Raw genomic sequence first — 14,649 nt, forward strand, 5'->3', positions numbered from 1 at the left:
CTAGTCACTCTACTAGTCTGAATCGAAGACCTCTATAGATATACTTCCTATATATAAGAAACTTTTTTTCGCTAGAGGATGAGCAGAAGCCTATCACTCTACCGCCTTCCAAAAGTGCAAATACATAAACTCGCTAATACATTAGGAAAACGAGTATAACAAGAACGGTCACTGACAGTGTATTTCTTGTAAACTTTTGCTTTCCGCTCAAAATTCATGTTCATAAACGGACCTCATTGATTGTAGTAGACAGTAAACACGTGGATTAATACGCCTAATAAATCCTTTCTCAAACACTTACATAGATTCTTTTAAAGCCTTTCAAGCGTTCTGTCTCTTACATATGAAGGTTTTTTAAATTTGATATTTCATCACAAATTGACGCTTGTCCTCAAAGAACTTTGTTTTGGTGCAAAATGGAAAAGATTTCATCCTGAATCGTTTGAGTAAATAGCTCATCACTTGTTTGTTTTCGTGTCTATATCTTAAACGGGGAAAGAAAGGGGAAAGGCCGATAACATTATTAAAAAAGGGTGAAATGAGACAATGGAAATTAGATGGGGTGACAAAATTATTTACACTCTGTTTTCAACTGATTTTTTGAGAACAACAAATGAAGTGTCAAATTACATAATTTTATTCATCATTCATCCTTGATTTGCTGACGTTGCTGCTATAAAGACGCTCCGCTATCTTAACCTCTCTGAATGTATAAGCCATGAAGTATAATATATCTTAGAATCTTTCACTGACCATAAAACGGATAAAAACCAAACTAGACTTAAAATTGTACGAAAAGGCAAACTTGAACCTAGTCCCTTAGTTCGTTTTTCGGGCAAAATGGGTTCAAGTATATAAGAGCCACGAGGTTCTCTTTTTTAAACGCTCGATAGTCTCTCAAATGGGTACAAAAATCATAATTAGCTATTAATTCTCTATAAGGGTCCCGAAATATCAGAGCGTTTAGATGAGGTGTTTCGGTACGGTCTGAGTTTTCGATTTTGGTTCGGGGTGGTATTGAGGCATTACTTTAGCGGGCTGAATGTTTACTGTTTACCTCAGATCGCAAAAAATAAAATTTTTTCCCGTCTTCAGGAAACTTTGGAAAAACGTTCCAGTAATTTTTTGAGTTCTTTTAATAGTCAGCCCGATAGAAAGTGCTATGACAACCCCGAGCTGAAATTTCTTTGCGTTTAACATGGATTTTCTGGACCGTACTGAAAAGTTGGGGCGTACTGAAATCTCAGACCGGTCTGGCATGTCAATGATATGAGACTTCAGACCGTAGACCGTACCGAAAAATCTCAGTACGCCCCGTACCGAAAATCCACGTAAACGGAACCTTACGAAGAAATATAAAAAATCGGTCATAAAATCTGGTAGTTTTGAGCTAAAAATTGGAAAAAGAGTCTCTCAATCAAAATGTCAATTTTCAAACTTTGGCTGGGACATACCTCGCAAACCTATTCCCCCCCTTCCCCAAGGTCAAAGCATATCAGAGGAGATGCGTGCAGCCTATCCCGTGTCGGTCAAACACACGGCCCTAAAAATCTTACTCTTTAATATCGGGTGTATGAAACAACGGAGCGAACCGTATAACTACGGACACGCAACCTTCGCGGGTTAAATTTTGCGCGGGAAATATTTTATTTCACTTTCACTTTCTATCAAAATGGTACCACAAATCAGTTGTACTTTTTCTGAATTTTCTGAAAGTAAGGTTTTCTTTTTTACTTTTTAGTCTTTCCATGTTGCATACGTCATTGTTAAAGCAGCCAATTCACCAAGACCAGGAGTTTGGGCTTTAGAAAGATCTAATGATTTTGGGAAAACATACACCCCTTGGCATTATTTTGCGTCAAGCCCATCAGAATGTCGTTCTTATTTTGGAGTTGATCCTTATTTGGGAATTCAAGATGACGATACTGTTTTGTGCTCCACTGAATATTCACAAATTCCACCATTCAAAGACGGAGAAGTAAGAAGCTCTTATAATGAAGGAATTCCCTTCCAACCCTTTACGTGCATCAAGATTTTTTTGACAATTTTTTGAATATTTATTATTCTTTGAAAATGCAGAAAAAATGGCCCTCTTTTTTTTCCTTTTCATTTTGTTTGGGGCCTTCCTTACAGAAAAAATATAAAGATGCTGGAAGGGTTAAAGTTTAAACAAATTTAAATTACATTGAAGGTTTTGCTTTCTCTATTGATCATTTTTTTTTTTGTGACTTTTTAGATCCATATTTCATTGATCAATGGGCGTCCTGGAGCAGCCAATTTTTCATACAGCCCAAAACTTCAAGTAAGTCTTTTTTTCTTTCCTTTTTAAAGGAAATCACTACGTCACTGAATTACCTCAGCTTGATAGTTCCTTTTCCTGTATTTTGCCACATTTTAGAAAGTTTGTTTATTTTAACAGTCATTGAAGCTATAAGATGTTTTTATTTATTATGTCTTTGTTTTTATTACGATTCTATGGGAAGTTAGTCACAACAAGAGTAGGGTGAATAATTTGCCTTTTAAAGGAAGTTAATCATAAATAGCTTTCAGACTTTGTCATTCCAAAAGAACTCTGTTAGGCCTATGACTGTTTATCATTGAGAACCCTCTATACCTTAAATTTATTTTAGGAATGGACAAGTGCAACCAATGTTCGCTTGAGACTTCTTGATATCAAAACATTGTTGACTGATCTGCTCCCTTTGTCTTTGGAAGATCCAACTGTTACTAGAAGAGTAGGTTTTTAATCCTTAATTTTTAATCTTTCTTTCCAAAAGTCAATTCCATACCCTGATAAAAAGCTCTACAGATTTCTTTATTAGAATGCCTAATTTGGGCTGTGTCTGGATGTGGTTCTTTTTGATTATTTTGAGCCTAAAATGTCTCTATTAGTGTCTTGAAATAGACTCACTTAAACTACCTTGGATTATAAAAGACTAATATGTAATAAAACTAATTTGTTCTAATTTAAAATTGGGAAGTAAAACTATTACTGCAATTACAAAAGTTTTGCATAAATTCAGATAAATTTGATGATTCTGCCAATCTAGATGATTCTCAGACTGGCCATGTTTTTACTATGTTCTTTTAAACTGATCTAATAAAAAAATGTTTCAATGGTTTAGTTATTGAAAATAAGATGGCAGTATGTTTTATATTTTTGTGGTCAACAAAGAACTTCGAAAATTCTAAGGAATTAATAGCAAATCTAACAAGATTTAAAAGAAATGAAACCAAATTAAACAGCTCTATTTTAACTTAAAACTAAAAAATAATTTTAAGAAAAAATGATACAATATAGAACAATTTTGAGTTTTTAGATCCTAAGATCCAAAGGTCCCAAGTTTTAAGTCTCATGTTACAACTCAGCGTTAAAACTTTACTTTCAAGAAGAAAATTAGAGCACTTACACATTTTATTGTCTTTAAAATTTTGCCTGAAATTCCCGTATTGATCGTAGCTTTTATCTATTATGCCTTACAAAAACTGGATTCAATTCTAACTAGCATTGGTGCTTTTTAATTAACAAAATAAATTTTGCATGTGAAATAAATTTATTTTATTTTCTATATCTCAGTACTACTACTCGATCAAAGACATCTCTATTGGTGGCCGTTGTATGTGTAATGGGTTTTCTGATGATTGTCGTCCAACCACTGTTGCTGGCAAATATGAGTGTCAATGTCAATACAATACAGAAGGACCAACTTGCAACCAATGTAAACCAGGTTACGTTCAAAAGCAGTGGAAACCAAGGACAGCTTTGGAAAAATTTGAATGTGAAAGTAAGATTATACGTCTTTCTTCATTGAGAACTAACCCATCGTAATCAATAAAATTAAGGGCTATCTGTAATAAAAAACCAGTAAACCTTGCTACTGAAGTGGCAAATTTTATTGATTTTTAAATGAAGTATAACACTACCAAAAAACAGAAAAACTCCCTCCTCTAGAAAATAGAAAAACTCCCTCTAAATTTTACATAATTTGTGTTTTAATCTCCATGGCCTGATGTTTCAGATTTTAAAAGATAATTTTGATATTTCTGATTTTTAGAATGTAACTGTCATGGTCACACAGACAAGTGCGAGTACAATGCAGAAATTGAGGCAAGGAAGCTCAGTTTGGACATTGACGGCAAATATTCTGGAGGCGGCAAATGTTTGGACTGTCAACATAACACGCGTGGTGTGAATTGTGAAGAATGCAAACCATTCTTTTACAAAGCAGAAGGTGTTGATATCACTGATCCTAATGCTTGTCAACGTAAGTGTAGTTTGTTTATATCAAATTAGCTTTGAGTTCTAATTCATTCTAAAGTTACAATATTTTGTAGATGTTTCTATGAAATATTTCTTGTAACTTATAGTACAGCACCCCTTTCTTGCTGATTTGATTTCAAAAATAAATCTAAATCTGGTTCTTTTTTCTTACTTTCTGCTCCAGCCTGTGGATGTAACACAACTTTTTCAACTGGTCTGTGTGCTGAGGGTACTGGACAGTGCCAATGCAAAGACAAATATTCTGGAAAAAAATGTGACCAATGTAACAAAGGATTCTACGACTTCCCAGAATGTAAAAGTAGGTTCATTTTCTTAAGATTTCTTTGTTATCTTTTCTTTATTTTAAGTTAAATCACTCTGTTTGCTTTAATAAGTGTGCATTCTTTTTAACTATCATGTGGAAACCAGTCTTAAAGGGATTACTCTATGATTATGTTGACATGGTTTGCACGAGGTCGCAAAGTGCACTTTCAAAAATCGAATGTACTTTAAATTAGGATAAAATCTTTTCATTTCAAACATTATAGTCCTATCTTAGAAAATAAGTTGGCCGGGATCCAAATGGAATACAGAATTTAAAGTGTAATTTAGTCATTTTAAAACATGCGCAACCAAAGACAAGTTTTAACAAAGTCTTCGCAAAGATCTTTAACCAGAAAAATATTTCATTTTCTTACAGAATGTGAATGTGATGTTGATGGTTCTGTAGATGGAGAGTGTATTTCCAACAGTGTTGATGGTTGTCGCTGCAAAGAAGGGTACACTGGAAAGTTTTGTGATGCTTGCAAACCTGGCTACTTCGGATTTCCTAACTGTGAACGTAAGTTTTATTGTAGAAGACTTAATAATCTGTTAATATTACATCTTTTATGATTATCAGCTCAACTCCAGCCTGGTCATATCAAAAGGCTTCAAAATCATACTCATTGCTTCTTTGCTTGATGTTCAGCAACTAAAGAAAAGAGTTAAGGATAAGCGGAGAAACCTGGGGAAAAAATTGCGCCATTCCTTACCGTCGGGTAGAGGCCTTCAGGTCAGCCTTGAGTGTGGTTGCAAACTTTTTTAAGAGTAAGAAAAAAGACGGGGATTTTGATGAATATTTTGCCTGGAAATATTCTATATATGCAAATCAAAGAGGGATGTTAAAGGGAGCAAAAGTACACAGTGCACTTTAAAGCAGGGCTGATATGATATTATAAACTTACAAGTCATTTTACTTGTTTCCAGCATGTGACTGTAAAACACAATATGGAGCTGTGAGCAAGAACTGTGATCGAAAAGATGGACAATGTTATTGTAAACAAGGATACGCTGGAAGACAATGTGACTCATGTGCCATTGGGTCCTATGAATTCCCTTACTGCAAAGGTAAATCAACTGTTCTTAAGTTGAGTCTTATGTTCATTTTTGTCTATTTTTACAGATTAAGTTACTACCCTCGAAAGAAGACAAATTGTTTGGAAACAAATAACATCGTGTAGTATTTGCCTTTTTAACGACTTCAACTTGCTGCCTAAGACAGACTCAAATTGAAAGATGCCCTACATACTCCCCTTCTATCAGCATGGTATTTCATTGTCTTTATTTAGACTGTGGTTGTGACCCTGCCAAAACCAAAGACTCCATTTGCAATCAAACAACTGGCATCTGTTCTTGCAAGGAGAACTACAAAGGACCAAGCTGTGAAGAGTGTGCCAGAGGATACTACGCTCATCCGTCCTGCTTTGGTAAGCGGAATTTTGCAATTAAACTTATACAAGTTTAAGCTCTTGCTGGCATTGTTGAGTAGGTAAATGTGTATCTTAGGTTCCACTATGAGATGCACTAAGAATTTGGAAACATTCAATTTTATGGAGCAATTCAGTACTGGAATCCCCTGATATAACAGCCAATACTACATTTTCTTTTAAGAAATCTCCTCCGTGGATTTTGGAAACTTTTCCTCCAATATAATTATAATCCTCTCCTTTTTTGCAGCTTGTGAGTGCTCAACTTCTGGTTCAGTCTCAAGCGAATGTTCTGTGGTCAATGGAAATTGCCGATGTAAGCCCAACTATGAAGGAAAGAACTGTGATCGATGTGCTGCTGGATTCTACGGATTCCCGAATTGTCAACCATGCGAATGTGATGATGAAGGATCCAGAGGAAGCACATGTAACCCAACAACCGGACAATGTTCTTGTAAAAGTATCTATACCGGACGCCAATGCGACCGCTGTCTGTCCGGGTTTTATGGATTCCCCAGATGTGATCAATGTTCTTGTAATCCTGCAGGAACACGATCTGATGATGGAGGTACTTTTGGTGATTGCAGCTCAAGCAACATTGTAAGATCACTTTTATATAATGTAAATTTCTCTTTGCTGAACTACAAATTCACTCTGGAGCTAGTGCTTTTAGTGTTGTTGTTTGTTCATTTTTATCATTCTTCAACAAGATCTTGTTTATCGGAATGAAGTTTTCATTGAAGGACCTACTTACAAGCAAATCTTTTTTCGTGAATAGAAGCTATTAGAGGAGAGATTATTTGAGTTTGTTCATTTTCTTTCTACAGGGACAATGTGTTTGCAAGAGGAATGTTGAAGGAATCGAATGCAACGAATGTAAACAAGGATTTTTCAACCTCCAAGAAAACAACCCTAGCGGATGCAGTGGTGAGCTTTAACGATTTCAATTTTTTACAAAAAGTTTCAATGATGATTTATCCACGTTAACTTACAAGCATATGTGCTTATCAGTGAATCTCTTACTAAAAATACAAGGTAAAGCGAGGTAGTGTCTGCAGTAACTAAAGTTTATTTCTTTGATTCCCCTTCAGATTGTGACTGTTACCAGCCTGGTACAAACAATGGATTGATTTCGTGCACAGAAGAAGGACATTGTAATTGTAAAACATTCGTGGATGGAAATAAATGCAAATCTTGTGATGACGAATACTATCGATTGTCTCAAACTAACATGCTGGGGTGCACAGGTAGGTCTCAATGTTTATTTTCAAGACTTCTCGCAGCTTGTATAATATTTCCGAGAGCTCAAATACTGAACTCTAGGCCTATTTTGACAAGATAAATATTTAAGTTTTTCGATTTTTTAATTTGAATACCTTTTTGACGGTTTACTTTGAACGCTAGAACCTTTAACCTTTTCCCATGGTTTCTGGTGTTTTTATGAATACAGTGTTTACACTGTAATGCTAGGCTCTTTACCCTAGCTAGGTTCTCTATTTTGATTCTATTTGCCACAGTTTTCGTTTAACTTGACAATTTTTGCTTTTGAAAAATATGTTGCCAAACCTCAATCAGAAATGAAAAACATATTCTTGCTACTTTTGCTGGGCTTTTTGTGTAGTTTGTTGAGATGGATAGATTGTACGAAAAGTGTTTTTGTTACCATAACAACAGGTTGTGATTGTGACATCGGTGGAGCTTATTCGAATGTTTGTGATAAATCGAACGGACAATGTCAATGCAGACAAAACATCATCGGTAGACAATGTAACCGGTAAGAAAATTGATCATCATTTGTTGAGTATTAAGTTTCGGTAGAATTAAGCTGACGGTAGAATACTTTCGGTGCAATTCCAGCCTTTAAAGTTTACCAAAGTCGTTGAAGTGAACAAAATTTCAATGTTTATTCTTTCATTTCTTGGTCCCTTGATCACATCTTTCGGTCTAGTTCTGAAAGCAAATTTCACCTATCGCTAGAAATTGAAGAAAAAATAATCTGAAGATTTTCTATAATCAAATTTTCAGAGTCAAACCAGAATTCTACTTCCCAACGCTTCACCAGATCAAAGTTGAGCTTGAAGATGGAAAAACTGAAGATGGAGACGCGATTCGTTTCGATTATCAGGATAAAAAATTTCCGGATTATTCTTGGAAAGGTTTCGTCTTCATCAACGAAGAACAGGTGACAAAATTCTTCGAAATTCATTAATTATTATTGTATTATATATATTTTATATATAATAATTTTACGTTTTTTATTACGTCGTGCAATATTTGCGTCATTATGGGGAAAGTATTTGAAATGGACCATTCAGTGACTTCAAATTCTTACGGAGAGTCCTTTTATTTCACTTTTTCAGCCATCAGTGGTCGCCAACGTGAACATTCCATTAGGCTCTAATTACATTGTAATGTTTAAATATGCCCTCAATCAAATCTCCAAAGTCACCGGAATTGTCACAGCCACCAAGGGTGGCGCAGGTAAGAATTCATTCAATTTATTCTATGATATAGCGTTCGTACAAATTTGCATTACACGTTTTTTTGAACCAGTAAGTTCACCTTCACAAGCCTCAATTGTTTTTCATTCGAGCGTGATAAAAATACAGCAGTATAGGTCACGGCACTCAAAGGTTGAGAATCGAGAGATCTCCTATGATGCTAGTGGTCCTTTATTGGTTAATGATTTCTTAAGTTAACTCTCGTTATCGTCTCAAAAATGCGTTCGAATTCGATAAAGTTCAGTGAGCTCATTTACTTTAAACTTACTCCTTTTTCAATCAATCTTTTCACATCAACAGAAAGTCAAAGCGAACTGAAAGGTATTGTCAACTTCCAATCCACTCAAGAAGAAGGAAATGGTTTCACCACAAACTTCGCCAAAGTTGAAGAAGGATCAGGTTCTCCTCTCTACTTCCCTCTCACCTCTGGTGAATGGAAATTCACTTTCAACTTGAAGGAAAACTCCAAATTGCTCCTGGTAAGTACAATAACCGAAAATGTTTTTCTTCAAAATTCATTTTTATGTTTTGTTAAAATTTTGTGATGATTTCCTTATAATCATCCACTTTGAATTGTTTTTCCTACAACATGATCTGTTGCTGGTATTCCTTATGCTGGTAGATCGTTTACATTGACTTCTCTAGATATGCAGGGAATCTACCCCTTAAATACTTAGGTAGGTCTAACATAAAAAACTAATAAATGTGTAAGTACCAAGAATCAAAACCATATAGAAATACTCCCTTTCCCTTTAGGATCACATGATCTTGGTGCCACAACAATATACATATGCAGACCAACTTGAAAAACATGCTCAAATACCATGCGCAGTAGACACCAATGACAAACTCTGTAATGTTTACAAATACATCGACTTGAACAAAGACGGAGTCAAGACCATCGAAGCTGAGAACCCTGGTCGCACTCGCTTGAATGTCCCACTTTTCAATGATACTGAAATCATGTCCAAGTTGGACTACAAAGCAATGGTCCAATTGTCTCCGCAAAACGTAAGAATCAAAAAGTAGATATTTAATAGGTAAAAGTTGGTTATCGAGGCTTCACCTCATTGAGTATTAGATCACCGAGGGTTAAAAATCCAATACAAAAACCAACGACAACCTATTGAATATATGTTTTATTATATACCTAGAGGCAAAAACAAAACATGAATTATGTAAATAGTCGAACGATTCACATAAACACTCCCATAATCGAACGTTCTATTTAATGACTTTCTTAATTACTTTGAGTCATAAAATTTGTTCATGAAATCGAACAATAGATTTATTTTAATAATTTTCTTTAATAAACAACAAGAGCGACAAAAAAATCAAACTTTGAAAGCACAAATCCTAACAACAAACAAATCCTACCGTGGTATAATAGCCGTGGTATATCAGGAATTATTCAATTATATTGGCTGTTTTTGCCTACAGGTATATAATAAGGTTTATTACGTTATCTATTTCAAGCCATTCCAACACAGTTTTGGTCTCGCTCTGCTAGGTTAAATTATTAAGACCATTCAACCTCTACTTATAAAAAAGGTTCTACCTAGCAGTTTCGTTTCTTCAAATCTTTAAGTTAGTTCTTTATTTCGGTCTTTCAAATTTCTTTTTGCTCAAACAAATGACATTGATACCCATTGAAAAGTTTTTCTGAACGCTCAACAAACTTAAGGACATCCTTGATGATCGACGTAATAAGGGGTGAAAAAAGAGGAAGATTGATTCGAATTATTTCCTTAGTTCTGTGAATGGTTTTTCATTCTCTGCTCTTGGCCTAAATATAATTTACCAAAGTTAGCTCTAGTTTAGACGGTCGGCTTTCTGTCCTGATTGTTATAGGAGACAAAAAGTGAGCATAAAATTGTTAGTTAAAATCTTTGCTTGGAAAAGATTGAAAGAAGACATTGCATTGACGTCAAAAGAGGGCAATGCATTTACTTTAGACAGCCCACTTTAAGGCCACTTTAATTCACAATTAAAATAGACAGGGTGAAAAATAAGCCGTCTAAACTAGGGCTTACCCTTTTTTTCAGTCAAGGCACAACATTCTCTTCAACGTTGAGAAGCCTGGCAAATACATCGCTATCATCCAATATTACCACGATTCTGATGAACTGAAGCACATGGATTTCTACATCAGAAGTAGGGTCAGTATCCAACATGGAAAAGCCTGGATGTACAAATGCAAGTAAGTAAAGATCTCAGGCTAGTCATTCACCAATAAAAAGTTGTTCTACTTAGTATATTATGTTTTATGGTTTCGGTAGCATAATCTTCTCAAAAAATGGTCATATTCAACATATTAAATAGTTGAAACTGTGTTTAGATTATACCCTCTATAAGGTAAATGGGTAGATAAAGATTTTTTGTGAGATGCAGCTGCTCCTTATTTTATACCATTTCACACATGAGACAATGTGTAATTCATTTTCTATATCTTAGTTAAGTATAAGACGAAATAATCCTTTATCTTTTGAAAGGTACACTTTCGGTTGCCGGCAAACCGTGTTGAAACAAGACAGTCGATCAGAATTCAAGTTTGAGATCAAAGACACCAAATCTCACATGATCACCCTTTCTTTGAGAAATGGAGCCACCGTTGGAGTGGTAAGTTGTTCAACAGACTCTGCATTCTCTCCTGGAATGATAGAGATTTCCTTTTGTGTAATAAATTAAAAACACCCTCGGTCAAACAGTAGCGTAGACAAGAGGGTCACAAAATTTGGGCTGGAGAGCTTATTTTATAACACAGTTACTGTACCCTGATCATCTTTATATAGTTTCATAAAATATGCTCTCCTTTACAAATTTTGCGTCCCTCTTGTCTAGTTACTGGTCATGGTAACCGTGCTATAAATAATGGAGCTAGTCGCTAACTAATTCACGATATGCACCATTGCAATGTCTTCCGTTCCATCCAATAGCTGATTGGTTGAGAGTGACGTATTGACCTGTATTGACTGCTTTTACGTCACTTCCAACCAATGAGCTATTGGTTCCGTGACGTAATGTCAGAAGACATTTCAGTGGTGCATATCATGAATAGAAGGGCACAAACCTATAGACGGCAGCTGATGATCTAGATCTGATGAAAGACTTGCACTTTAGGGTCTGTTTCTCATTATGGGATAACCTGATCACTTATGATGCCAAGCTGGACTCCTTTCGTATTTTATTAAAGCTCTACTACCCTTTCCCAAACATTTCATTTTCGCGTTGTTCATACAATAATTCGTACTGATTCTTTTGTCAGGATTCCATCATCTTAGTTCCTGAATCCGAATGGAGTTTGGATTACGCCACCCCCAAATTATATTGCACCACCAAAGATGGGAAATGTGTTCAATTGAAATACAATATTCCCAAAGATGCCATCCTTATTGAACCGAAGGCTGAACAAGGTGAACCACGACCAAGTTATTTGATCAACCCAAATGTCAATGTCAAATATTTGAGTGGTAAAGAAAGAAATAGCGGAATCAATGTCATGGATGTTGACAGTAAGTGATTCTATAATTTTTTGGAAACTTCTTTCCGAATTGGGAATAATATTCTAAACTTGCATTAATGATTAATTTCACATTTGAGTCTCTCTATTTCGATTTTCATGGGACTAAACATTTTATTCGGATATGAGAAAGATTTAAATTACAGAGAATAATTTTCACAACTTTCCAGCTGAGGGAACTATCATTTTAGTTCGAATTACAGAAAGATTCGAATGATAAAGGTTCGAATTGGAGTAAGTTGAATGTAACTTCATTTAACGATGTTCGATTGATAACGATTTATTGCTTACGTGTGTGTATGGATTGCATTGTATCATTTCTGTTTCTCCTTTCCAGACATTCAAGCAGGGCGTTACCACGTAGTAGTTCATTATTACCAACCCAACCATCCAAGTTTTGAATCCAGAACTGGAATGTATTCTGGAGGAGGCTCAGGACTTCCTGGAAGAGTCCTTCTCGAATCTTGTCCAAATTTGAACGGATGTCGAGCACCTGTGAAGAATTATGCAGACCAGCCTTACGTCTTTGAAGCTGGAAAAGCTCGGTTCAGAATTGATATTCCTAAAGGAAAAGATGCTTGGCTTGTAAGTTTGAACGTTTTTTTATTTTAACAATTTCATTGCAAAAATACTTCGTATCGCGACCTTACAAAATTTCCTATTAACGGAGAAAAGGAAGTCACCAATAGTGCTCCACAACAGACAACTCAGTCACAATCGAATTTTTTTTTGGAGGATATAGCTCCGGCAAGAATCTTTTGATCCACTCCGCAATCTTCATTAAATCCACAAGACTTGAAGGAAAAATGGATCAACAGAGAGATTTGATGCCTAAAATTGAGTTCGAGTTAACTCTCCTGCACCCTTTATAACCACGGATTTGGGCTTCATCGGGAATTGTTTTGAAGTATTAATCCAGTGCATTTTTGAATTTATCCACTGGTATATTTTCCAAAATGCCATTCTTGTTTTCTTTTAGCAATATTTCATGTTAATCCCTGAAGAACCTTCCAACGATCGTTTCAAACGAGGTTTTAAAGAGACGTCTGAAAAATTGAAAGGTCCACAACCAATCGACCTATCCAAAGACTTCATTGATCAATGCTCTGGAATGTTTTTCGACGTCAGTGCTGATTCATCAAATTTCTGCATCAATAGCGTCTTTTCATTATCAACTAAATTCAATAACGGTGCATTAGCGTGTGATTGTGATGGACAAGGGTCAACCAGTAAATATTGTCAAGAATTTGGAGGACAATGTCCTTGTAAACCAAATGTGATTGGAAGACAATGTACTCGATGTAAAGTTGGTTACTATGGATTCCCTAACTGCAAACGTAAGTTTTCTGTCACAAAACTAGAAAGTCAATCTTTAAATTCTTTAAATTTCTGCCTTCGGTACAGTAACTAGTACTTGGTGCGTCTCATTTACGAAGACGATGTAGCGCTCACGATTTCCATCTCTATAAAATCAAAAAGACAAAAAAGACACTAGAATTTCAACATTCGAAATCTTGGGCTGTAATGTTCCTTCCTTTGTTTTTTTCTAGCCTGCAACTGTGCAAACTGTGATGACATCACTGGTCAATGTACTTGCCCGCCAGGTGTGATCGGAGAGAATTGCGACCGTTGTGCTCCAGGTACTTTTGGATATGACCCAGTCATCGGTTGTCAGCCATGCAAGTGTGATTCTTTCGGTACTGGTAAAGATATCGCTGTCTGTGACATCAAGACTGGACAATGTCCTTGCTTACCCAACTATGGATCAAGAAAGTGCTCTGAATGCGCAGCCGGGTATTACAACTATCCTGTTTGTGAGAAATGTGATTGCTTTTCTGCCGGTGTAACTGGGTCCAAATGTGATTCCAAGACAGGAGATTGTATTTGTCAAGATAATGTTTTGGGTTTGACGTGTGACGAATGTCCAAAAGGCTTTTTCAAGACTGGTAGCGGACGTGATCAACTCTGCACGAAATGTTGGTGCCAAGGGCGATCTACAGAATGCAAAGAAGCTCTCCTTTACTCGTAAGTCACCTTTACCTCTGATTATTTTCATTGTTGACAAACAAACCATAGCGGTATTAAACCTATTCACTTGATAATTCAAAGAATTTTTTAGATAAGCTTTATTAAAAGGATTTTCTTTTTTATATAATTTTTTTATATAATAAGCAAAATATATTTTGGTTGTATGAACGACAAATATATTTTAACAGTTTCTTTATTCAAATTCCCTAACATCAAAGAAAAAGTACGCCCTGACACTAGTGCCAAGTCTCTTTGCATTCTTAATGTTGATTCCCATTCATCTTTCCTCAAATCAGAGCAAGCCTTGAGACAGCAGAGAGTGGAGTTACCGTCACTGAGCCAGAAGTTGAAGTTTTTAAAACTATCAGTAATCGGTTTATTGTTGATATATCGAAAATTGACGTCCAAATTGAATCCACTACACCACGCATTGTCTATTGGAATGCTCCTGAAAACTTCCTCGGAAAACAGGTATGTTAAAAGAAACATTTTCTTCCTATTGTATCCTTTCGACTGATTGAATAATCTTTAACTACTGAGGACTTTTGGAAGTATGTAAGAATCTCTAGCTGAGAAAGCTGACCAGTCACA

At 35.7% G+C, this 14,649-nt stretch overlaps 1 protein-coding gene across 1 annotated transcript in view; it reads left to right on the top strand.

The window, feature by feature from the left end:
* Positions 1 to 14,649, top strand: part of LOC136820650 (laminin subunit alpha-like) — a 32,561-nt gene that overhangs the window by 901 nt on the left and 17,011 nt on the right. The window contains exons 2-25 of the mRNA XM_067076845.1: positions 1,742 to 1,978; positions 2,237 to 2,302; positions 2,631 to 2,735; positions 3,578 to 3,785; positions 4,056 to 4,265; positions 4,446 to 4,580; positions 4,962 to 5,102; positions 5,510 to 5,650; positions 5,872 to 6,009; positions 6,260 to 6,609; positions 6,837 to 6,936; positions 7,101 to 7,256; positions 7,684 to 7,783; positions 8,035 to 8,191; positions 8,370 to 8,490; positions 8,811 to 8,989; positions 9,267 to 9,521; positions 10,556 to 10,710; positions 11,003 to 11,129; positions 11,776 to 12,022; positions 12,368 to 12,615; positions 13,010 to 13,367; positions 13,581 to 14,055; positions 14,355 to 14,529. Coding sequence (XP_066932946.1) covers positions 1,742 to 1,978; positions 2,237 to 2,302; positions 2,631 to 2,735; positions 3,578 to 3,785; positions 4,056 to 4,265; positions 4,446 to 4,580; positions 4,962 to 5,102; positions 5,510 to 5,650; positions 5,872 to 6,009; positions 6,260 to 6,609; positions 6,837 to 6,936; positions 7,101 to 7,256; positions 7,684 to 7,783; positions 8,035 to 8,191; positions 8,370 to 8,490; positions 8,811 to 8,989; positions 9,267 to 9,521; positions 10,556 to 10,710; positions 11,003 to 11,129; positions 11,776 to 12,022; positions 12,368 to 12,615; positions 13,010 to 13,367; positions 13,581 to 14,055; positions 14,355 to 14,529 — 4,584 coding nt within the window. The remainder of the gene's footprint in view (positions 1 to 1,741; positions 1,979 to 2,236; positions 2,303 to 2,630; positions 2,736 to 3,577; positions 3,786 to 4,055; positions 4,266 to 4,445; positions 4,581 to 4,961; positions 5,103 to 5,509; positions 5,651 to 5,871; positions 6,010 to 6,259; positions 6,610 to 6,836; positions 6,937 to 7,100; positions 7,257 to 7,683; positions 7,784 to 8,034; positions 8,192 to 8,369; positions 8,491 to 8,810; positions 8,990 to 9,266; positions 9,522 to 10,555; positions 10,711 to 11,002; positions 11,130 to 11,775; positions 12,023 to 12,367; positions 12,616 to 13,009; positions 13,368 to 13,580; positions 14,056 to 14,354; positions 14,530 to 14,649) is intronic.

The sequence above is a fragment of the Clytia hemisphaerica genome, unplaced genomic scaffold, assembly GCF_902728285.1.
Source record: "Clytia hemisphaerica strain Z4C2 unplaced genomic scaffold, Clytia hemisphaerica genome assembly, whole genome shotgun sequence".
Lineage (NCBI taxonomy): Eukaryota > Metazoa > Cnidaria > Hydrozoa > Leptothecata > Clytiidae > Clytia > Clytia hemisphaerica.